Below are 20,658 nucleotides of genomic sequence, written 5' to 3'. Positions count from 1 at the left end.
ATTTGTTTGCTCGGGTGTGTGTGTGGCCTCCATCCGCTGCCGTCGCCTGCCCTCCTTGCCCTCCTCCTCGGCCTCCCCGCTTAGGCCCTGTGCTCTTGCCTACTCTTGTTGAGAGAACAACATCGAGATTATCTCACACGCCCCTCTGCGGGCTGCCCTTTTTGCTTGCAGGTTGCTGCGACAACTCCACAAGTCTGGTGCGATCACCCTTCTCTCAAGACTCGTGCCATGCTCGCACACTTGACATATGCACTCGCCAATGATCCCCAGCATCGCCGCCGCCTCTTCACCCCCATGATCACCAGCCAGCAACCCTTGTTCTGTCTTTGGCTGCGATCACCCGCCTCCCCTCCACCACCCTTGACTGTCCTCCGCTGCTGTTGTGATTGAGAGTGTCCATTTGTGCTGCTGGTTGGACGTGTGTCGCTGATCATCTGCCCCATCCCTTTCCTTCCAATGGCTGCCCCGCTCCCCCCCAAAACAACACGTGCACATGACGATTTGCGTGCTCTCTCACTCCCTCACTCACTCTCTCCCTCTGCCTCACGCTCTTTCCGTCCCTCCTTCACACACACTTCTGCGCGTGTCCTTGGTGTGTGCTTCTTCTATTTCTTCGATCTTGGAGCTGACCGGGTCCGCATTTCTTCGTTGGCGTGGGCTCGTTTCTGATCTTGCTCGCCTTGTCACGCATGCCATGCCTTGCCTTCACCACCACCTCCAACACCAACACAGTGTTCCCCGACACTTGCATGCACCTCCATCTACGACCCCGCCACCCCCAACTGCTCGTGACCGCCATTGCCGGCCGTGCCTCACACCGCTTCTTTGCTTTTTGTCCTTGACCACCCCCCCCCCTTTCATCGCCTCTTCCAGTCCCATTTTTCAACCTGTCCTCCCTTTCCCGAAGACTTGTATGTTGTCGGCCCCGCGGCTCTTGGCGTCCCTCAAATCGCCTCGGCCCTTCCCACATGCCACTTCTCCTCACTCACTATCTCTCTCTCTCTCTCGTCGTTCGCCTGCTCCTTGGGCACATTTCTCGAGTAGACCAGCGACATGGCAGGAGTCACTACCGAAACCCCTGGCGACATGGCCTTCCCTGAATACAACGTGTGTTCTGCCTCGCGCAGTTCCTCTCTCTTCCCCCTGTCCCTTCCACCCTCATGGTGACATGCCAGCACCATCTCACCATCTCACCTCATTATGATCCCTGCTGTAGATGGACCCCGTGACCTTGGCTCGCTTCATCATGGAGGATGATCGGTAAGCTAACCTCTTTGGCATTGGCAGCCCGCCCGCAACTCCCGTTGGTCCTCTCACCTTGCTTCGCCGCCTGTACCCGATAGCGAGCGTCGCGAAAAGTATGGCACCACTCGCACCTCCCTGGCCTTTATCCTCCAGGCCATTGGCGTGGCCTCCAAGGTACTTTCTTCAACTGCCGTTGGCCTACACCCCATTGCTGAACACATTCACCTCACCCTCGACTCGGCTGTCTTCTTTCATTGCCATAGGTCATCGCCAATGCCGTGCAAAATGCTGGCATGCAAGGTCTCTACGGTCTTGGTCAGTGCTTGCCCCCGCATCGCAGCACGCCTTCAAGCCTCGGCATGCATGACCGGCCTTGGTGTCCTTTTTTTTTTTTCTGGTTTTGCTTAACATTTCCATTCACCTACTCGCCTCCCCCATTCCTCCCCAATACCAGGCGGTCAAGCCAATCAATCGGGTGAAGACCAGAAAAAGCTGGACGTCCTCGCCAACGACGTCTTCAAGAATGTCCTTCGTAACACCAAAAAGGTTTGTTTCGGCCTTCTGCCCCGAATACAAGGCAATGGCTTTCCTCAGCCCGGGCCGCCCATGCCATCCACCCGTCCTTAGGTGCGCGTAATGGTATCGGAAGAACAAGATGATGCCATTGTGATCGAAGGCCTAGACCACGCCCGCTACTGCGTCGTGTTTGATCCCCTCGACGGTTCCTCGAACATTGAATGCAACGTCTCCGTCGGTACCATCTTTGGCATCTATCACACTGACAACAAGAGCCTGGCCGAGTGAGTTGCCGTGGCCCATGCACGCTCTCAATCACTGCGCTAGCCACGCCTGTTCGTTACCTCTGCACCATCACCTTTCCCTCACATGCCCTCCTCCGCTTCCATCTCGGCCATTCTCGCTCGGCAGATTGGGTGACTGCTTGCGCCCTGGCCGTGAAATGGTGGCCGCCGGCTACGTCCTCTACTCCTCTGCCGTCGTCATGGTACTCAGCACGGGTACCGGCGTTCACATGTTCAACCTTGACCCGACCTTTGGCGAATTCATCGAGACCAAGGTTTGTTCATCTCCAAAGGGCCTTGACGGCAGATAAATCTGCTCTGTGCTGCTCGGCCAATGACCACTCCCACCATACACGCCCCTCCCTCACCACTTTCCCCGACTCCGACATAGCGCAACTTCCACATGCCTGCAGTTCCCAAGCTCATTTACAGCTGCAACACCGGCAATGCGGAGAAATGGGATGATGCCACAAAGGCGTACATGCGCTGGATCAAGGCCCAACCCAAGACCTACTCGGCCCGCTACGTGGGCTCCATGGTGTCCGATGTTCACCGGTGAGCACCATCGCGTTTCATTTTCAAAGCGCTCCGCTTGAGAATCGAGCAACTCATAATCATCCTGCCGTCTTGGACCCGCTCTCTTGGGTAAAACTCTTGAATCGCATGCGTCGTGCAGGACCATCCTGTATGGCGGCATCTTCTTCTACCCCGCTGACAAGAAGAACGCCAAGGGCAAGCTGCGCCTGCTCTACGAGTGCTTCCCCATGGCCTTTTTGGTTGAAGCTGCTGGCGGTGCGACCAGACACTTGCTTGGCTACCGCATGCCTTCTCCTTCACTTTCTTTGCACTTTGCGCCTCCTGTCTTGCGCGCGCTCTCATCATTCGTTGGCGGTGCCCCCACCACCTCCACGTGTACAGGCAAAGCCATCGATGGTCGTCAACGGATCCTTGACTTGACTCCGACAGAGCTACACGAGCGCAGCCCCATTTATCTCGGTACCGCCGACGAGGTTGACCGCGTCCAGGAATTTTACAAACAGCTGGATGAGGGCACCCTACCCGCGGCTTCGACCGACGGCCCCCTCATGGTCTAAGATATCACCTTCGCCATGCTGAACAATTGAAGAGAGCTGGTCCTTGGTTCCGAGCGCCCACTTCTTCCAATCATTTCCTCCGCCCTAGCCCTTTCGTGTATCTGGCAGAACTTGCTAAACCCTGTTGCTGTCTAAGACTGCCCCCTTGGCAGAATATTTGACGCCTTGCCTTGTTCATGTCTGCCTTTCCTTTTGACCAATTGATTCAATTTGCCTGAGAATCATCCTCACATGTCCAGCCAGCTCGTCAATGCCGGAAGTTTTTGTAAATCAATTTTTCATGTTTGAGTAAGTGAGGCAGATGTAACTCCCCTCGTTCACAACGCTCTGGCTCGTTGCTTGGGCTATACAGATCAGAGGCTCAGTGGTGCAGCGTGTGCATTGTTCAAACACTCACGCGCAATGCCATCACCAGCCCACAACCTTAAATCCAGCCAACACGAATGACGCTGTCATCCCAACCAGCCCCCTGAGACTCACACATGTACACGCACACAAAACACGTCTTACAACAGGGCTGAAAGCACTCGCTCACACACATTCACAGACACACTTTCAAGTGTATACGGCGATTGTAACACAACTATGCCCTGGTGAGCAGGACAGGAGGGGGGTTTCACAATGAGGCTCAGCCAACAACACGCTGCAGAAGACCTGGTCTCCTCAGAGTGTGCAGGTGTTGCGATGACTGGGCGGACTTAAACGGTAACGGGATCGTCAAAGATGGTGCACGAGCCAAACTGGTTCTCGAGGTTGCGCGCGGCTTTGCGGATGCACTTCTTGACGGCCTTGCGGGTCGCCTTGCTGTCGACGGGAACCTTGAATTCAGAGTCATCACCATCGCCACTGATGTGGCGGCGGGCCGAATCAAATTGACAATCATGGATGTCACACTTCTTGTTCAGATAGCGCTCAAAGGCCTTGGACACCTGCTTCTGCTCGCTCTTGTCCAAATCAAAGAAGGACTGGCCATTTTCACAGTAGGCAAAAAGCTTGGCCTTCTTCTTCAGGTTCTCAAAGGCTTCCTCACGCTCCACGTCCTCAAACATGAAGCACTCGCCCGACGAGCAAGGGTATGCCTTGAAGCAGTTCTGGTTGAGCGAGTCAGAGCAGAGGCTCACGCGCACAGAGTCGCATGCGCCAGCTAGGAAGAGGCAGTTTAACGGCAGCAGCAGGATGATGAGATGAGACAAACCGAAAATAAGCACGCCATGAATGGTCCTTCAAGGTGGCCACAGGCCCCAACTTACGTGTCTTTCCACTCTTGAACTTGAGGCCTTCGGAGAAGCCAGGCACCAGCTGAAAGCCAGCCTCTGCCCCCGACACGAGGTAAACATCGTCACCATCGTAGGCGTAGCTGGAAAGGAAAAATTCGTCGTTAAAAGCTTCGCGATCAGAACGACGCGTGGTGGCGGGTGCGGCCTGGGTGGTCGTGGTCGTGGGACGGCGAGTGGTCGTCGTGGTCGTCTCAGGTGCAGCCTGAGTCGTGGTGGTCGTCGTGGGACGGCGAGTGGTCGTCGTGGTGGTCGTGGGGGCCGCTTGAGTTGTAGTGGTCGTCGTAGCTCGGCGAGTGGTAGTCGTGGTGGTCGTGGGGCGCGTGGTGGTGGTCGTGGTAGTGGTGGGGCGAGTAGTGGTGGTCGTAGTGGTGGGACGACGAGTGGTAGTCGTGGTTGTCGTGGGACGCGTGGTGGTAGTTGTGGTAGTACGGCGCGTGGTGGTCGTGGTGGTCGTGGGACGGCGCGTGGTGGTCGTGGTGGTTGGCACTTCGATAGCAACACAGCGGCACTGCAGGCAGCCATCGCGATCATAATAGTTCTCGGGTTCGGCATTGGGCTTGCAGTTGCAGGGGTTGTAGGTTGGGCAGGGAGCCTCGGTAGTGGTGGTGGTGGTGGGGCGACGAGTGGTAGTGGTCGTCGTCGTGGGGCGAGTGGTAGTGGTGGTAGTGGTGGTGGGGCGACGAGTGGTAGTGGTCGTCGTCGTCGTGGGGCGAGTGGTAGTGGTGGTAGTGGTGGTGGGGCGACGAGTGGTAGTGGTCGTCGTCGTCGTGGGGCGAGTAGTGGTGGTGGTGGTGGTGGTGGGACGGCGAGTGGTTGTGGTCGTCGTGGGTACCTCGACAGCCACACAGCGGCACTGAAGGCAGCCGTCACGATCGTAATAATTTTCAGCCTGCGCATTGGGTTTGCAGTTGCAAGGGTCGTATGTAGGACAGGCGCGAGTAGGAGGCGAAGGGGCACGCGTTGTTTGAGCCGCCGCAACAACCGCTAGGGCCATCAAAACGAAGACGGCCTTCATGGCGCTGGTTTTGACCTGTGCTCGAATAAGCCGTTTGAGTCAAGAGGGTTGAGATGCGGGTGTTGGGCTGCGCCGTCGGTGTGACTTGAGCCTTGGCCGGGGGAGGAAGAAAATGCATTCCAGCGAAGCTAATCCTGGGCAGATTCATTGTCGGGGGCGAGTGGTTGAGGCAACCCCCGAGCGGATCATTGAAAGAGGAGCTCAAGCAGTGGATAGGAGGTCACGAGGTGGCAGGGAGCAAGCAACCAGCAGCGGGACGCCACGATGATTCATTGATGATACGTTGTGGGCATCACGTGCAACTGCTGGTCTCTGGCGCATGGCGACAACGAGTTGCCACCCGAGCAAACTTGGCAGTGAGTCAAGAAGGAGTGGGAGCAGACAGCCGAATCACACGGCACAGTCCAGTCAACTGTCCCACTTCTCTGCTGAGCTGCAGGCCCCACGGTCGCCCGGCTGGCTTCACTAGGCTCAACACATTAGCGCGCAGCCGGCCTGCTGTTGACGGGGCGTAAACATCTTGAAGATGCAAGGGAGTGGGTCGAGGGGCACTTGACCATGAGCCATCCAAAGAGGAAACACCTGTTTAGGCGGAGAAGGGCAGACCGCCGGTTGCCCGGGACTAGCTGGTGGCCAGCTGTGCCAACGCCGAGTCTCAGTAGGCCTGGGGGTCCAGTGCAAACAGTCGGCTTGACTTGTCGCTGGTGGAAAACAAAGAGCAAGTCATCAAGATGTTGTCAAAACGTCAAGGGTCAGGTCGAGGCGGTGGTGGCGAGACGGTTTGAAAGGGTGATCGGTGGGAGTGAAGGGCAGTGCGAACGATCAGTGGACATTGCGTGCTTGTCCCTTTGCAGTACAGCGATGATGAGAAAACCAATAGTGAAGCATGGCGAGCGATCTCATCGCCACGGGCAGGATGATGACGCGTAGTCAAGAATTCGGGACGATTGAAGAAGGTGACTGCTGTCTAAATCGACGGTTGGTGTGTGCGGTGTTGACAGAAGAGCGGGGAAAGACGACTGCACCACTGGTACTCAGGTCACGGAATGATGCATGAAGGTGAACCACATGCCTAAGCACCAGAGAAGTATTTATACTGATCAATCATACCACACACCTCGTGGCCAGCCTGGGGCTAGGGATTAGCTGGCTGGAGTCCTTCGCACCTATTCTTCTGCTCTTGTGGTCACGTTGAAAAAGGGATACTCGAGGAGGTATTGAGGGATGGCGACCGAGGTCATCGATCTTTGGCAAGATTGCAGGATCAGGGAGCAACGATCAGTCACACGTCCCCAAACAGCTGAATTGGATCTTCCGGATACGAGTGGAGCCATGACTGCTGTGTGGCCTGGGCAAGACTTGCTGGGCTGACCCTGGCGGTCAGGTTGGCAAAGACTGAGGTGAAGCTCACAAGCAACGATTTATCGGATCTCTCTGCTAGTTACGCGCCGTTGCTGGCCTGGACATTCAACATGCCGTGTCGGGTTTGTTTTCAGTCATCCATCATCATGCGTTGACTCTAAACGACACACACACCACCTTCTTCCACACCATGCACCCACCACACATACAACCCCCCGTACCACAGGCAAGTACGGTCATGGCCAGGTGTCCAAGTCTATGTGACTGTTGGTTGCTTGGCTGCCGTTGCAGTCACCCCCGAAAAAAAAAAAAAAGTCGTGATGTCACGCACTTTTTTGTGGTCAAGTCTTGTAACGGCTGGATGTCAGACGAATATGCATGTAAGCACGGCTGAGATTGGAAAACATGGGCAAGCTCGGGCTGGGCGCCGGCGTGCACCATCGCGTGTGCTGTGCTAGGCACGAGTGAGGGAGTGGGTCGGTGAGTGAACATGGCTCTGACGATGCGACACAGTTGCAGGGTAGGCTCGTGGGTATGTTGATTTGACCAAGCGGGATGGACGGGGGGCCACAAGGAGGCCATGGTGGGGACGAACATCCTCTTCCCACTGCTGGGCATGCTCTGTCCGGCCGTGCACCTTCCCGCGACCTTGGCTGTTCGTAAAGGATCAGAACTCCTGGCCAAAAGGTGTTGGGCCTGCGTTTGAGAGAAAGGCGGACAACCGAGAGGAGCTACTGCCAGGCCAGATTACACCCAAAACTCGAAATAATTTTTACCGAATTTATCGACAATTTCGAATGAATTCTTTCTAAAAGTTGTCAGTTCCCCTTCTCTCCGCCGATGGAGCGCGGTGTCTCGAGCACCAGCTGAATGGCCATGCTTGTGCACGTGCGTGCGTTACGTGCCCGTCTTGCCGTCTGGCATAGCACATCTGCCGTTTCACATGACGAACAGGTTGCACGCGATTCATCATTCGCATGAGCTCAATGAATCTAAATCATAGCGCCTACCACCTCTACCGGCGTGCATGTTTTAGATCTCTTGAACGGGTTTGGGTCTTGAATTCACAAGGTCACATTCGCTGGTATCACAAGGAGTCAATTCGATTATTATAACACCGCCCGTTCGACGCTCTCATCCTCCAGCCCACCCATGGCAACCTCGTCGTGCCGCTCTGCATCTGCCTCATCACCAACCAGCCGGCGCGAGGCAGCGGGGGCAAACTGCTGTTGGTATAGCTCAACAATCTGATGGGCCGTGGTGGCCTCGGACATGGTCTTATCCGGTCGTTCTCGAATAAAGCTACGCCACGACATGCCCCCCAAACAACCAGCCATTAAAGAACATGGGCACAAACGCATCTTGGTGTGCAGAGGCGCCAAGCAAGACCAACCGAGGAAAGCGCAGCGAAATGCCTGCTGCCTCACGCCCGGGCACAAGGCCGTGACCTGCCCGATGCACCGGGCTCACCGTCAAGTCAGCTCCACGAATCTCCCAAACCTACGGCGCGACGACAGTAAGGCACACAAACAAACGGCCACTGGTCGAGCACAGGCAACACAATCGGTGCAAAACATCGCGGTCAAGTCACATACCCGCACCGGCTCAAACCACACGGAGGGCGTCATGCTTTCAGCGACATCATAGTAAGACTTTTTCGCACACTGGTTCTCTTCGCGAGAATAAAATGCCGTCAGCTCCTTATAAAACTCATCCGTAAACCCAGACATGACCTAGTCCACGCGCGGAGACATTATCAGGACGGCCGGCCTGCCCTGATGTCTCATGCAGGACGGCTGCCTCTCCACCCGTCGACTGACACCAATGGTAGCACCTTACCTTGCACACCGACTCGAGCAACTCTGTCTCCGGATTGTAGCAGGCCAAGAGCAGAGGGCTAAACCACCCGGCCTTGCGGCCATTGCCCCACCAGCCGCCAATAACCACCAAATCAAAGCTATCGCCCAGACCTTCCAGATAATCCTTTTTCACCTATGGCACCAGCATCAACGCCATTGTCATTCACCAGACGTGTGATAGCTAGTAAGGCGGTCAGCGCTCAGCAATGATTGTGCGGAAGGGCTATGCTGAGCAATGCAAGCTCCTATGCACTCCGCCCCAACTTGCCTTGAGCCAATTCTCGCAGCGCTTGGACGGCTGGTATGTCGACAACGCCAGCGGATCGCCCACGTCATCGGCGGATGCAGCGGACCGCTTTCGCGCCTCTAGCGCACTCTGCAGTAACTCGTCGAGCCGCTGCACCAATGCCTGGTCCGAGGCAACCAAATCAGTCTCGGCAAGGGACAAAACCGGCCCGCGTGCCTTAATCATGAGTCCTTCGCACCTATCGTACCCACAGCAAAGCACGTGGATGAATGTCCCAAAAGCTTAGTTCATGGCCATTCGAAGGAATAACAACGTGGCAGTCCATAGCTCGTCTCTGCCTCGTGAGCGTCGTACTTGGCGTCCAGAGCCGCATGCAAAAATTTCCGCAAGTCTGATTCATCGTGCTCGCCTTGAGCATTGGGTACAAAGACTTGCTGACGCACCAAGTCCACTCGGTTGGGGACCGGCTGAAACAACTACAGCGCGAGCCATTGGTGAGGCTTACATTCACTTGTACAAGCACACAGCTGTGGGGCAGGGACTGCAACAGGCTGCAAGACGTCAGGTACCAACATGCTGAAGTAGTGCCGTCCGATAGCGGAGCGGAAGCTGCAAAAGTGGGCGGTCATCCAGCATCATGAGGTCATAAAGCAGCACCTTGACTGCCACTTGTACTTCTTTCTCGTTGACATCCTTTCGTCCACGGTTCATGAGTGTTTGAAAGGGAAGAATTTTGCCAGTGGCATCCACAGCCACGATCTCGGCGTCAGCCACGCAGGACTGCAAAGCCAAGCATCCATTTTCTAATTTGTCCAGCCTGACTGAGTTTGAAGCGCTGTGCCAACCACGGAATTGCAAAAGAGGCAATGCAATCTTGCAAGATCGGTCTGCACCTGGCGCACCCAGCAAGGAATATAGCGATATAAAATAGCAAACAGATTCAACGCACCGCGACTCAGACTCTCGAGAAGCGACGTGGTGGCATCGGGATAGCGTGTTGACATGTCCTCAAGGTGGCGGCTGAACATAAAGCTTTTTACATCCTGCAAGTGCGTGTGTGCAAGGTTAGCCAGACGCTCCCAAGCCTGGCATCGCAGCGTGCGTTCTCGCCACACGGACCTGGCGCAGCTTGGTGGGAGTTTCCAAGTGAATCTGGGCTCGACATCCATCATACTTGAAATCCGCCTGAAATTCCTTATGGGCAAGTCGAGTCATGACTTCGCCCAGGTCGCGCGTGATCTTGCCCAGCATGGGCTGTACAGGGATGCCAATGCGAGGGCCGCAGCGACGTTCCATTTCCTCAAACCCTCCCTCTACTAGCGCGCTACACATCATGTCGCGAGGTTGCAAACAAAAGATCACGATGAGATGCAAAAGCGATCACAGGCTATGGGCACTGAATGCACAGCCCCAGCCTGGGTAATTCTGTGACACCTGCAATTCTTTACACATGCTGCTGGGTAGGTCACAAAAGGGAGAGAGAGAGAGAGAGAGAGAGAGAGAGAGAGAGAGAGAGAGAGAGAGAGAGAGAGAGAGAAGAATACTCAAAGTAGACGCGAAACAACCATGACTGAACAGCACGGAGAACGACAAAGGGTGAGAGGTGCATACGTTAATATCGAGTCCCAACATGGATGTCGTGCATAACAGTCCTTCACACGCTGCGCAGCTTCCTCTTTGCTAATGGATGTCTGCGGGTGGGTGGGGGAGTGCAAGCCGAAACGATGAGATGAAATGCACGTAGGACGCTGTCAAGGGTTGCTTGAAAGAGCCGTCTAGTGAGCAAAACTACACAATCTCGCGGATTCGATGAACAAACCTGCCAAGCACCAACAAACGTGTGGGCAATAGCTGTCTGGATGGTCAGCCCCACTGCACCCGTGCGCAAGTTGGCTGATTTGTAGCCGGCGCCAGCAAGGTCATCAGGAAACAGCAACATGGTCGCGGTCGTGCAACCTCTACGGCTTCTTCGCAGCGTTAGCCAACATGGCTTGAAGCGTACCGATAAGAGTGCGGACGATGAAGCGGACTTCTGGGCCTTGACAAGCCACAATCAGTTTGCGCACAATGTCCTGTTTCTGGCGCTGGCTGCCTTTGCCCCGTAATCCTGCGATAGTGTGCAGGCTCCGAAATACCCCTGATCACCACCAAACACCAAGATCAGTCTGGCCATGCCGGCACAATTGCTTTCCAAGGGCATCGCGGCATGGACTCTCAAGCAAAGGCAAGCGAATTGAAAAAACAAAAACAAAAACCAAAACAAAAAAAAAGGAGCAAAAACATGTCAATAGCAAAGCTGTGCCCGCGCTCTTCGCACCGAGTATCGTTAACGGTTTAGGTTTGAATAGAGCTCGCTGGGTATGCAAGGCCCGAAACGCGACATCGCCCAAGTCCCCCGTCTCCTTGTAGTCTGAGCGCATGCGCCTTGGCGACCGACCAGACGCTTCAGCCACCACTGTCGCGACCAGTTTCTCTCCAAGACCGAGCTAGGTTTTCCCACCAGGATGAGGGAACTTGCAGGGCCAGCCATGGGCATCTTACACAGCATGCTCGGCAACACACCTCAATGCCGTGAAAAGAGGGCGCGATATGGTTGGTCGTCAGGTAGACGGCGGCAATGAGAACCTGTGGGTCGCCAATAGCTGCAGTCACACGTACGATATTGAGTCAAAAGCTCTCTTCCTTTGCTGCATGGCAACAATGTCAAGTCTTACGGTGTTTGCTGCTCTGAGTACGGCGCAAAACCGTGCGAAACGTGTCGGCCAGGATGCTCGTGATCTTGAGGCGGGAGCGAGTTGCAACCAGCTCTTCGAATGCATTGGCAAGGATACGGTAGTGAACATCATCACTTCCCACATTGGCGGTATCTGCCGCATCAGCTGGTGTAGCAGAGGCCACCAACGGCACGGGCGCCCGTGTTGGCTTGGCATTTGGAATAGGCGGTTGTTCTGAGCCGACGTCGCGCTCAGCTTCGGTGGGGGCCACGTGGTGTGAAGCTGTCGCACCAGTCCGTGGCGAGCTGGTGGCGGCGGCTCGTTGCTTGGCATTTTTGGCAGGTGGGGATTGGAAAAAGGTCAGTAACGAGGCTTGCTTGCGCTTGCCTGTGGGCTTTGTCTGACGCGTCGGTGAATCTGTAAGGTTAGTATCCTGGGTGCCGGGTTGAGCAGGAGGCGACGTCAAGCCTGACGTCTCGTCGAAGAAAAGATTGACAGCTTGGTCCAGCTCCCCATGAGCCCGCACCAACAAGCGGGAGGCGCCCGATTTCTGTGGGTGGCAAACGCGAGAAAGAACAAACACCAACGGCGTCAAGTAATGACTTTTACCGGCCCAGCCCAAGGACCAAATTCTATCAAGGTGCCAGCGCCTACCGTAAGAGCATGGGCACCCAGTATAGTGCGTAATTGAGCTATTTGATCCTGAGCAGAGCTGGAATCATCTTCCATCAGCGGAGAGGATGTCCCTGCTGTGCTAGCGGAATCCACCTTCATCGCACCATCACCGCGCTTGGCGCACTCGGGTTCCTCATCTTCGTCGTCCGAAAGGCAGATGGGCTCTCGTCCTCTATGAGCCGAGTCCTTGGGGCTACCATGAGGCAGAGCAGATCCAAGGCACGTATCGAGGTGGGTGTTCATTTGGGCGAAAGCCACGGGTAATCCACAGCTTGGGCACGGGACATGGTTTGAAACATTTTTCGGCGCTGGGGACGGCTGAGCCGCGAGCTTTTCCTTTTTGACAGCTGGTGATTGAGGTAAAGTCTGGGCCAGAGCCCCGGGTTCTGAGGCGCCGCATGCACGTTGCCTCGTTTGTGGGCCAAGCTTGCTATCCTGGCCTGCTGCTAAGCCAGGCTTATGCTCCAGGTCAGGGTGAAAGGGTAGCGCGATCTTATCATCACCGTTGCCTTTATATTTTGTGGGTGGATCAAATTCATCACTGGGCTCTTGCAGGTCTTGTTCAGAGGCGGTGCTGGCAAGGCTGGGTGTGGTGTCTGAACGTTGGCGTCGACGCAAACTATTTTGCCGCTCGCCTTGAATCATCTGGACGAAGGCGCGGGTCGCCTTGGTGCGATTGCAGAGGTCAGCAAACAGGGCGGTGACACGGCGGAGGCGCGCTTGCTTGCTCGTGTCGCGCGCTCCTCCCAAGACGGTCGGAACCACGTTGGTGGGCCGGATGCCAGACACCAAGGCGCGTAACTCATCAAAACTTGAGTGCTCCGAGTATGGGACTGTGTAGACTGTGACCTTGTTCTTGGTCTCAGCGGCATGCAAAACGGCAGGTCGTGCTGTCAAGTGTGCCCGAGCCTCTGTGCTAGCCTCAGCCAGAGTTTGGGCATGGGATTGAGAGGCTGTGATGGCTTGACGCTCGCGCACTGCTTGCGACAGCGTGTAGGTCCATCCAGTGGGGTAGAATGCCACAATGCGATCGAATCTACAGCAAAGGCAGGCAAGTTTGTTGGTCAGTGGCGCTGGTCGAGCAGGTGCAGGCTGTCTGGTTGCAATGGCACAGATAGGGAGGATTGGTGTACCGTGAAGCGTAAAAGTCGAGCATCTCATGAAGCTTGGGATAGTCGGGCAGGAAGGTCCAGCCACCGGGAGCCATGTTTCCCAGCTCGTGCCATCCGACAATGCGAACACTGGCCGCCTGCGTGGTGGTCACATGCGCCGGCTGCATCAGCGGGGACTTGATGTCAGCAAGGACGCATCACTCATCGGCCTACCAGATGCTCCGTTGTAAAGATTGTTTCAAGGTTGGCAATGGGAAGGCAATGGTTGAGCATTTTCCACTTGCGTTCCGTCACCTCCTGCAGGCGGAGCAGCACCGAGTAAGTTGCAGGCAGGGGAGTCAGTGGAGGGGTTTGCCCAGAGGCTAGAGATGATCAATCGACACCCACCACTCGAGCGCCAACGAGTTCGTGTGCGCGAAGTAAAATCTTCTCCTTGCCGATACTATACGTGGCCACCAGCACAAGGGTGCGGCCTAGTGCCGAGCAAGAGGAGCGATGATAGGACGAAAGGGCGTCAAAGACGGGGCAGCCAAGCATGGAAGAGAGGCCACACAAGAAGGGCGGACAACTTTGATGTGCAGAGACAAGAGCAAGACAGGAGGGCCCAACAACACCACTCACCTCGGTGGGCCTCCAATTCGGCGGCGATGGTGCGAGCACAGAATTCAATGGTATCTTCCTGTGGCGGAAACGTATACTTTGGGTTGGCGTAGGTCGTGTCCAGGTATAAATTTTCAATGTGGATGCCTGCGGAAGGGGGCAGTGATGTGTGTGATTGCGGGCTCGAGAGGGACAAGGCGGGAGTGAAGGCAGCTGTGGCTCTGACCTTGAAGGGTTGGATGATCCAGCATGCGTGGGTGGAACCGGCAATCGCCCGTGTGTAGATGATACATGCGCTGCTCGGGGGCGTGTTGGTTGCGCACCCCGAAGAGCAGCATGGCTGCGCCAGGACAGTGGTTGGCGTCCATCAACGTCACCTAGAGCGCAGGTTTTAGTCCGGGTGCGAGTTGATGGTGTTAGCGCGCGTGAGGCCTGACGACGGGAAGGTCGAAGAGTTGTCAAAGGCTTAGATTTGGAAGGCTCGGACCTCGACATCATCGATGGTATGGGTCTCATCGAACGGAAGCTCATGAATCCATTTGGGGTCAACTTCAAGAAAGTCGATCACAAGGCGTGCGGTGGGTGGGGACGCGTAGATGGGGCCCGCAGCCCACTTGTCATTCAAACCGCCATAGTGATCGGCATGGTAATGAGAGAGGAAAAATTTCTAGGGGCACCACCAAACGAATGCAATCAAGACAAACGATTGGGTACGCAGTCGGCAAGACCGATCTGCTAGTGCCAGCCGAAAAGCCCAGCCGAACCTGGCCTGCGGCGATTTTCTTCTTGTCGCGGAAGCAGTCCACCAGAAAGCCGGTGCCGGGCACCACGTTTGGGTCCAAGGAGCTCGCCATGGCGCCAAGAGTACGCTAAAAACCGAGTGATCAAGCAGACACACACACACGCATACATACTTCCACCCAGCAGCAGGACTTGTAGCACCAGTATGGCCTTCAAAACCCACCTACCCAGCCCGTCCTCATGCCTCCATGCCCCTCACCTCGCCCCCCTCCCGCTCACACATCTTGCAGCACCTCCCCAAATGAAACACAACAAGAGAGAGAGAGAGAGAGAGAGAAATGAATTGGTTTGAGAGAGAGAGAGAGAGAGAGAGAGAGAGAGAGAGAGAGAGAGAGAGAGAGAGAGAGAGAGAGAGAGAGAGAGAGAGAGAGAGAGAGAGAAAGCAAAAAGTCAGAAATAAAAACGGCTCCAGCTCCAAATTTATACTGACATGCTGACAATTATATGAGAGAGAGGTGTCGCGAGAGAGGGTTCACTCACAACCGTTTTGGTGATTTTGCGATTGGCCGTGTTGTGTCGGTGTGTGCTGGGCTGGATGTGAAGGGGAGGAGGATCGGGTGATCGCTGACGGGTGGGTCATGGTCATGTGACGTCGTGTGTGTGTGTGTGTGTGTGTGTGTGTGTGTGTGTGTGTGTGTGTGTGTGTGTGTGTGTGTGTGTGTGTGTGTGTGTGTGTGTGTGTGTGTGTGTGTGTGTGTGTGTGTGTGTGTGTGTGTGTGTGTGTGTGTGTGTGTGTGTGTGAGTGGGTGGATGGGTGATTGGGGTGGTGGGCCCTTTGAGAGGCTGACGGTGACGCCTCCGATGTGACTGACTGATCCAGGCTGAGCCTTGCCAGTTGTGCTCACAGATGCTGTTGTCATTTTTGCTTTTGTCCCACACCAGCCACGCACGACAGCGCCCATTGAGGTACACCGGGCAGGCACCACACGGGGTCAAGTGACAGCAGGCATGTGGATTCTCGTGGCGCTTGTGGTTTTCTGTGCCGTGGCTGCGCAATTGAGCGTGCTGCTGCAACAGAAATCAATCAGCCCGGACATTCCCATGATCGGTGGCGCGCTTCCGTGGATTGGGTAAGCCAGTGAACACCGGGGCGCCATACCGGCTCTCTTGTTGGCTTATCGTGCCTGCTTTTGCTCCCCTACTGAACCTCCCCGCCTTCCATCGCCCGCCGCCTCCCGCTTCACGCTCACCCTTTCCGTCCCCGCGCCTGACCCGGGCCATGGCCACGATCGTAGATGCGGTCTGCGGTTTATCAAGAATCCGCGACAATTCTTCGAGGATCTGCGCGTCAAGCATGGCGATACCTTTGGCATTTACATGTTTGGCTGTCGCATGCTCTGCCTCTTTGACCAAAAGGGCGTCGATCAGCTCTACCGTATGCGAGATGTCGATGCCTCCTTTTTTGAAGCCACCAAGGGCCTCCTCTCTCTCAAACTGCCGCCCGAGGTGAGCCCGGGCCCCGACGACTTTTTTGCACGGCGCATCAAACGCTCACGCTTACATCTGTGACATGCGCCAGCTCTTGCAGGACTCGTCCCTGAAAAAGTTCCACCAAGCCCTCAAGCCCAAGCTCATGCCCCATTACATTCGGTACGCGTCGAGCAGGAGATGCGTGTCATCACATTTGCCCTTCGTGTCCCGCGTGCTGCATATCCTTGTGCCTCTGCCGCTAGCGTCAGACGCCGATGTCGTGGCTCAACTATTTTTCCTTCTCCCTGACACTTACCTTCTGAACCTAACAGATATGCCCATGACGTTGTCACGGATCACGTTGCGCGCACAGTGCGGGCGGGCGAACAAACCGTCTCACTCTTTCCTTATGTCAAATCGCTCGTGCATAAGATTGGTGTGTGCACAACAGCCAGCTCAACGCCCCGTCCTTCTCAATCCTGCTTGATAAGCTAGCCTCACGCCATGTGTGGTCCTCATGCACCCTGCCCTTGATTTGAACAGGTCTAGCTTGCTGGCTGCATCCTGCTGCAAACTCACCCGAGCGCTTCAAACACATTGTTCAAGCCTACGAGCAGCTTGACCCCGAACAGGTATCAACACATTCATGAAACTCGACGTTAGTCCTGCTGCTCCAGGTGGCCCATCTCACTCTCGTTTGCAATCCTGGTCTTGTTCCTGGCTTGTCGGTTCAAAGGGGTTCGCCAATGGCGCCGAATTTCTCAAGACCATGCTAAGCGGTAAACGCGCTGAACGGCGCGCAATCGATGCGCTTCAGACTGCTGTTGCCGAGCTTTGCCAATCCCTGGGTACGTGTTGTATGCCTAGACTTGAGCTGCTCTGGCGTTTGCACACTTATGTAAGCTTTATGCTGGCGCATAGGCTTGGACAACGAGGAAGGCACCGGGCAGGAAGGTGGGGAGGCACCACAGGATGCAAGCAACCTCGTCAGCATGTACGAGGCTCAGCCAGAAGACGCCATGCCCTCTCAGCGCCACCGTGCCATCGCGACCAATCTCTTCCACTTTATGCTCGCGAGCCAGGCTAACATGTATGCCGGCATGGCTTGGACCCTGATTCATCTGTTGACCATGGCTGATCAGCAGCACCTGCGGCTCGTGCGCGCGGAAGTGTTGCATGCCCAACAAGCCCACGGAGAGGACTTTTTACGAACGCAAGCATCGTTGGATAGCCTTGCTTTCTTGGACGCTTGCATTGTGGAAACGCTTCGCGTGGTTCAGCAGTCCATCACCTTGCGCAAGGTCATGCGGCCGTGCACACTCCAAATGGACTCGGGATCAGCTGTGCTACCGCCACCGTGGTACCTTCTAACCTTGCTGAGCGTCACCAACATGGATCCCGCCACCATCGACCCCGCGGTGGCCAAATCCTCGGCGAACAGTCCACCAGAGTGCTTTGACCCCTTGCGTCAGTTGGAGCCGGCGAGCGCGGCCCGATGCTGTGAAACATCGCAGCTCATCCGCTGGGAGCGCGTGACGCTGGCGCGGCCTAGTCCCAACCCACTCACCTCGACCTTTGGGCACGGCTACCATGCGTGCCCAGGCCGAACTTTTGCTCTCAACATGAGCAAGATCGTACTTGCACAGCACATCCTGGCCTTTGACCTGGTGCCACAGTTTGAGCGCGCCACCGTTCCCGTAACTTCGGTTGGAGCACTAGCGCGCGTCGAGCACGATTGTCCTTTGCGCCTCATTCCTCAGGTGTAAATGACCAACAACGCCATTCAACCATGCTGGTGCGTGCGTGTGCATGTGTGTGTGTGCGAAAGAAAGCAAGAGAGAGAGTCTCTCGAGTCTTCATTTACAAATCGACCGACCGATATTAGAAGACCATCCGAGATGAGGGGTGTGCTGAAGTCATAGAGAGAGTTTGAGAGAGAGAGAGAGTTTGAGAGGGAGAATTTAAGAGAGACAAAGTGTACAACTTGTCACACTACACATACATCCCAACAGACTTCCTTTTCTCTCTCTCTCTCTCTCTCTCTTTTTTTTTTCCAAAAAAAAAGGGCAGCGCGCTGCATTGAGTTTTGGAATCATACTTGTTTTTGTGGATGTAGATGAAGACGTGCCACAGTGCGAGCGGTGGTGAGTAAGCCAATGTGTGGCTGCATGCATGACTGTGAATGGGACAGGAACGCACCTGGGGCTACGGGCGTGCCAAGTTGGCGTTTTGACCACTCCTCCTGTTTCTGATGCAGCGCAATGGTCACTCACCCGCCGTGATTCGACTGTGTCTTTGACGCAGCACTAGCAATCGTGGCTTCCAGCGTATAGGCAGCCGTGTAGTAGCCACTGCTTTCACGGGACTGGTGGTCAACGGTAAGTAGGCCTCGGCACATGGTGGCTGGTCTCGGGTATCGTCAGCTTCGGTGGAAGACAACGAACGTCACGGGCCATGGATCAGCCTTGCCATTCTTGACTTGGCTGCGAGCCGAAAGGCTTTGCTTGAAGCATCTCATGTCCTCTTTGTCTCTACATTCTTGCGCCATTGCCAGTCTACAATGACAGCTCCGGCGTCTGCACAGGAAGATTTGGCAGCTCAGGTCTGTGTTATCATGACCAAACTTGTGTTGCCTTCATTGGCGGTGTTGCCAGGCATCATCCCTACACCGCGCACCTGTGCCGGTGGACGCCTGTTCATGGCGCCTACGTGATGCCACCCATCCTCTGCAGCTGACCGAGGCCAAGAACAAGATCCAAGAGCAGGAAGATCGCATCGATGAGCTCGAGGACAGCCTCCAGGCGCTGCTCTGCTGCTTTCACGTGCGTATCGAGTCAAGGCAGGGGAGTGATGAAGGGCCGGAGAAGGCGTCAAAGCTACTTTGCTAGCCTGCACTCACAAACCACGGTCGCTCACATCCTTGCGCGCCATTGCAGGACTTGAGCGCGCAGATGGATCGCATGCGCGGTGGTCACAACACGGTGCGTGTTTTCATGTTGCTGCTCGATTGTGGCGCGTCTGCACCCGCTACTCATCTGGGCGTACGGCTTACAATGGTTTCGGGCCCTTGTTTGTGATTGATCAAACGACGCCACAGCGTTTGGGAAGTGTCAGCTCAACATTGGACGATGAGAGTGACGAAGTAGCCGTCCCCGTGTACGGCAGCTGTTTTGGCTATCTCAACAAGGTGTCCGGCGGGATTGGTTCCAAGGGCAGCAAAAAGCGCTGGTGTATTCTGCACGATGATGGCAACCTGTACTATTGGAAGACCATGAAGGCTTCCACCGTCGCATCTGCAGGTGAGATTGGAGCATGGCCTTTCATGCCTCGTGAATCAAGTCTTCCCCAGCCTAGCCGCTCGACTTTTACCACGATGCATTGCCACACAGAAAAAGGCGTCATTGATATTCGTGGATATGAAGTTGTGGCCACAGCACCACCCAAGGTAGGCTCCCCCGCTAGATGCGCCTGCGGCCCCATCAAGGGGGCCCCTTTCATTGGCCTTGGGCTCGTGCTCACTCGGACAATTGCATAGACGGGCTTTAAGCTCATGGGTGAAGGCAAGCGCAACTTTGAGTTTCTGTCTGATTCCGTAGCAGAGCGCCAGCGTTGGATCGTGGCGCTCACGACCGTGCAACAAAAGCTGGACCAGTTGCGCCTCAGCTCCTCTGCTGACAGTTTTGCGGGTCAGTCCTGCTGGGCGCGCCCCCTGCTCTCTGCTCTTCCTATTGGTTTCGAATCGCACCATCACTCGGGGGTGCTGTTGTTGCCTTCTAAAGAGCGCAAGATGACCATTCGCAAGATGAACTGCTCGATTCGTTCTGGGTGCGTTCCCGCTTCACCGGCTTGTTTTATACGCAAGGTGCAAAGAAGATCGCATCTGGCATGGCGGTGTCTAGCCATTAGCAGCTCATTGCGCAGGTGCTGATGTCCCTCAACGACAGGCGTACCGCGCCGGCGCCTCCGGCCAATGAGGAGCTCTTAAAGCGCGCCCAACATCACGATCGTAGGTCACCTGCACACATGATGATGCACAGACTGATGTTGGCTCATGGTGGTTTGGGGGATGATGGGGTCGCGTTCCCTTGTTTAGACGTGACGTGGGTGGACAACACGCACACGCAGTGGTCCCGGAACTTTTTGGTTCTGGCGGATGACAAGCTGCATTTTTACAATCAAAGGAATACAACAGCTGAATCCTTCACCCTCGATCTCAGCCTGTGTCCGGTCGGGCCCACCATCAGCATGGAGGGTGATTTGTTCACCATCAAGGTGAGACTCGCACGGCTCCAGTCATGACGTTGCCAAAAGGTTGGAGCTCACGTCATGGCGGTCGTGCAGATTTCGTTTCGGGACAGCAGTGAGTTTGTCCGCCTGGGCTTTTCTTCGGAGAAGCAATGCAACGCATGGGCCTCTGCGATTAGCGCGGCATGCGATTCGTCCTGTA

General features: G+C 55.6%; 5 protein-coding genes across 5 annotated transcripts in view; 2 read left to right on the top strand and 3 right to left on the bottom strand.

Annotated features, from left to right (window-relative positions):
- Positions 1 to 173: 173 nt before the first annotated feature.
- MONBRDRAFT_32530 (uncharacterized protein) lies at positions 174 to 3,139 on the top strand (the record flags this gene model as incomplete). Its single annotated transcript, XM_001746149.1, has 12 exons — positions 174 to 197; positions 874 to 911; positions 1,045 to 1,107; positions 1,217 to 1,260; positions 1,344 to 1,419; positions 1,509 to 1,560; positions 1,700 to 1,791; positions 1,873 to 2,045; positions 2,173 to 2,320; positions 2,437 to 2,600; positions 2,722 to 2,837; positions 2,964 to 3,139. The coding sequence occupies exons 3-12, from the start codon at positions 1,054 to 1,056 to the stop codon at positions 3,137 to 3,139; spliced, it is 1,095 nt and encodes a 364-aa protein (XP_001746201.1). The 5' UTR covers positions 174 to 197; positions 874 to 911; positions 1,045 to 1,053.
- Positions 3,140 to 3,837: 698 nt separating this feature from the next.
- On the bottom strand, positions 3,838 to 5,431 carry MONBRDRAFT_8474 (uncharacterized protein; the record flags this gene model as incomplete). The annotated part of the gene is made up of 2 exons (XM_001746004.1): positions 3,838 to 4,283; positions 4,390 to 5,431. 2 exons carry the CDS (start codon positions 5,429 to 5,431, stop codon positions 3,838 to 3,840), a joined length of 1,488 nt encoding a protein of 495 aa, XP_001746056.1.
- Positions 5,432 to 7,902: 2,471 nt separating this feature from the next.
- On the bottom strand, positions 7,903 to 9,610 carry MONBRDRAFT_8473 (uncharacterized protein; the record flags this gene model as incomplete). The annotated part of the gene is made up of 8 exons (XM_001746003.1): positions 7,903 to 8,095; positions 8,187 to 8,293; positions 8,389 to 8,526; positions 8,633 to 8,785; positions 8,906 to 8,950; positions 9,104 to 9,137; positions 9,254 to 9,308; positions 9,469 to 9,610. The coding sequence occupies 8 exons, from the start codon at positions 9,608 to 9,610 to the stop codon at positions 7,903 to 7,905; spliced, it is 867 nt and encodes a 288-aa protein (XP_001746055.1).
- Positions 9,611 to 10,018: 408 nt separating this feature from the next.
- On the bottom strand, positions 10,019 to 14,854 carry MONBRDRAFT_8472 (uncharacterized protein; the record flags this gene model as incomplete). The annotated part of the gene is made up of 11 exons (XM_001746002.1): positions 10,019 to 10,153; positions 11,462 to 11,541; positions 11,614 to 12,163; positions 12,268 to 13,324; positions 13,422 to 13,561; positions 13,614 to 13,697; positions 13,788 to 13,873; positions 14,022 to 14,147; positions 14,227 to 14,377; positions 14,488 to 14,667; positions 14,765 to 14,854. Coding segments are annotated over 11 exons (2,679 nt in total), but the record flags the coding sequence as incomplete, so codon positions are not given.
- Positions 14,855 to 16,118: 1,264 nt separating this feature from the next.
- Positions 16,119 to 20,658, top strand: part of MONBRDRAFT_32529 (uncharacterized protein) — a gene marked incomplete at both ends in the record, with an annotated part of 7,415 nt that continues 2,875 nt past the window's right edge. The window contains 16 exons of the mRNA XM_001746148.1: positions 16,119 to 16,247; positions 16,321 to 16,391; positions 16,544 to 16,647; positions 16,755 to 16,843; positions 16,948 to 17,059; positions 17,133 to 17,917; positions 18,328 to 18,359; positions 18,516 to 18,589; positions 18,779 to 18,813; positions 18,866 to 19,033; positions 19,148 to 19,192; positions 19,309 to 19,510; positions 19,601 to 19,656; positions 19,747 to 20,036; positions 20,156 to 20,217; positions 20,305 to 20,483. Of these exons, the coding sequence (XP_001746200.1) occupies positions 16,119 to 16,247; positions 16,321 to 16,391; positions 16,544 to 16,647; positions 16,755 to 16,843; positions 16,948 to 17,059; positions 17,133 to 17,917; positions 18,328 to 18,359; positions 18,516 to 18,589; positions 18,779 to 18,813; positions 18,866 to 19,033; positions 19,148 to 19,192; positions 19,309 to 19,510; positions 19,601 to 19,656; positions 19,747 to 20,036; positions 20,156 to 20,217; positions 20,305 to 20,483 (2,433 nt within the window). The remainder of the gene's footprint in view (positions 16,248 to 16,320; positions 16,392 to 16,543; positions 16,648 to 16,754; positions 16,844 to 16,947; positions 17,060 to 17,132; positions 17,918 to 18,327; positions 18,360 to 18,515; positions 18,590 to 18,778; positions 18,814 to 18,865; positions 19,034 to 19,147; positions 19,193 to 19,308; positions 19,511 to 19,600; positions 19,657 to 19,746; positions 20,037 to 20,155; positions 20,218 to 20,304; positions 20,484 to 20,658) is intronic.

This window comes from Monosiga brevicollis, genomic scaffold (genome assembly GCF_000002865.3).
Source record: "Monosiga brevicollis MX1 MONBRscaffold_11 genomic scaffold, whole genome shotgun sequence".
Lineage (NCBI taxonomy): Eukaryota > Choanoflagellata > Craspedida > Salpingoecidae > Monosiga > Monosiga brevicollis.
Note: the sequence above shows the minus strand (reverse complement) of the source record. Positions and strands in the feature narration are given on the sequence as shown.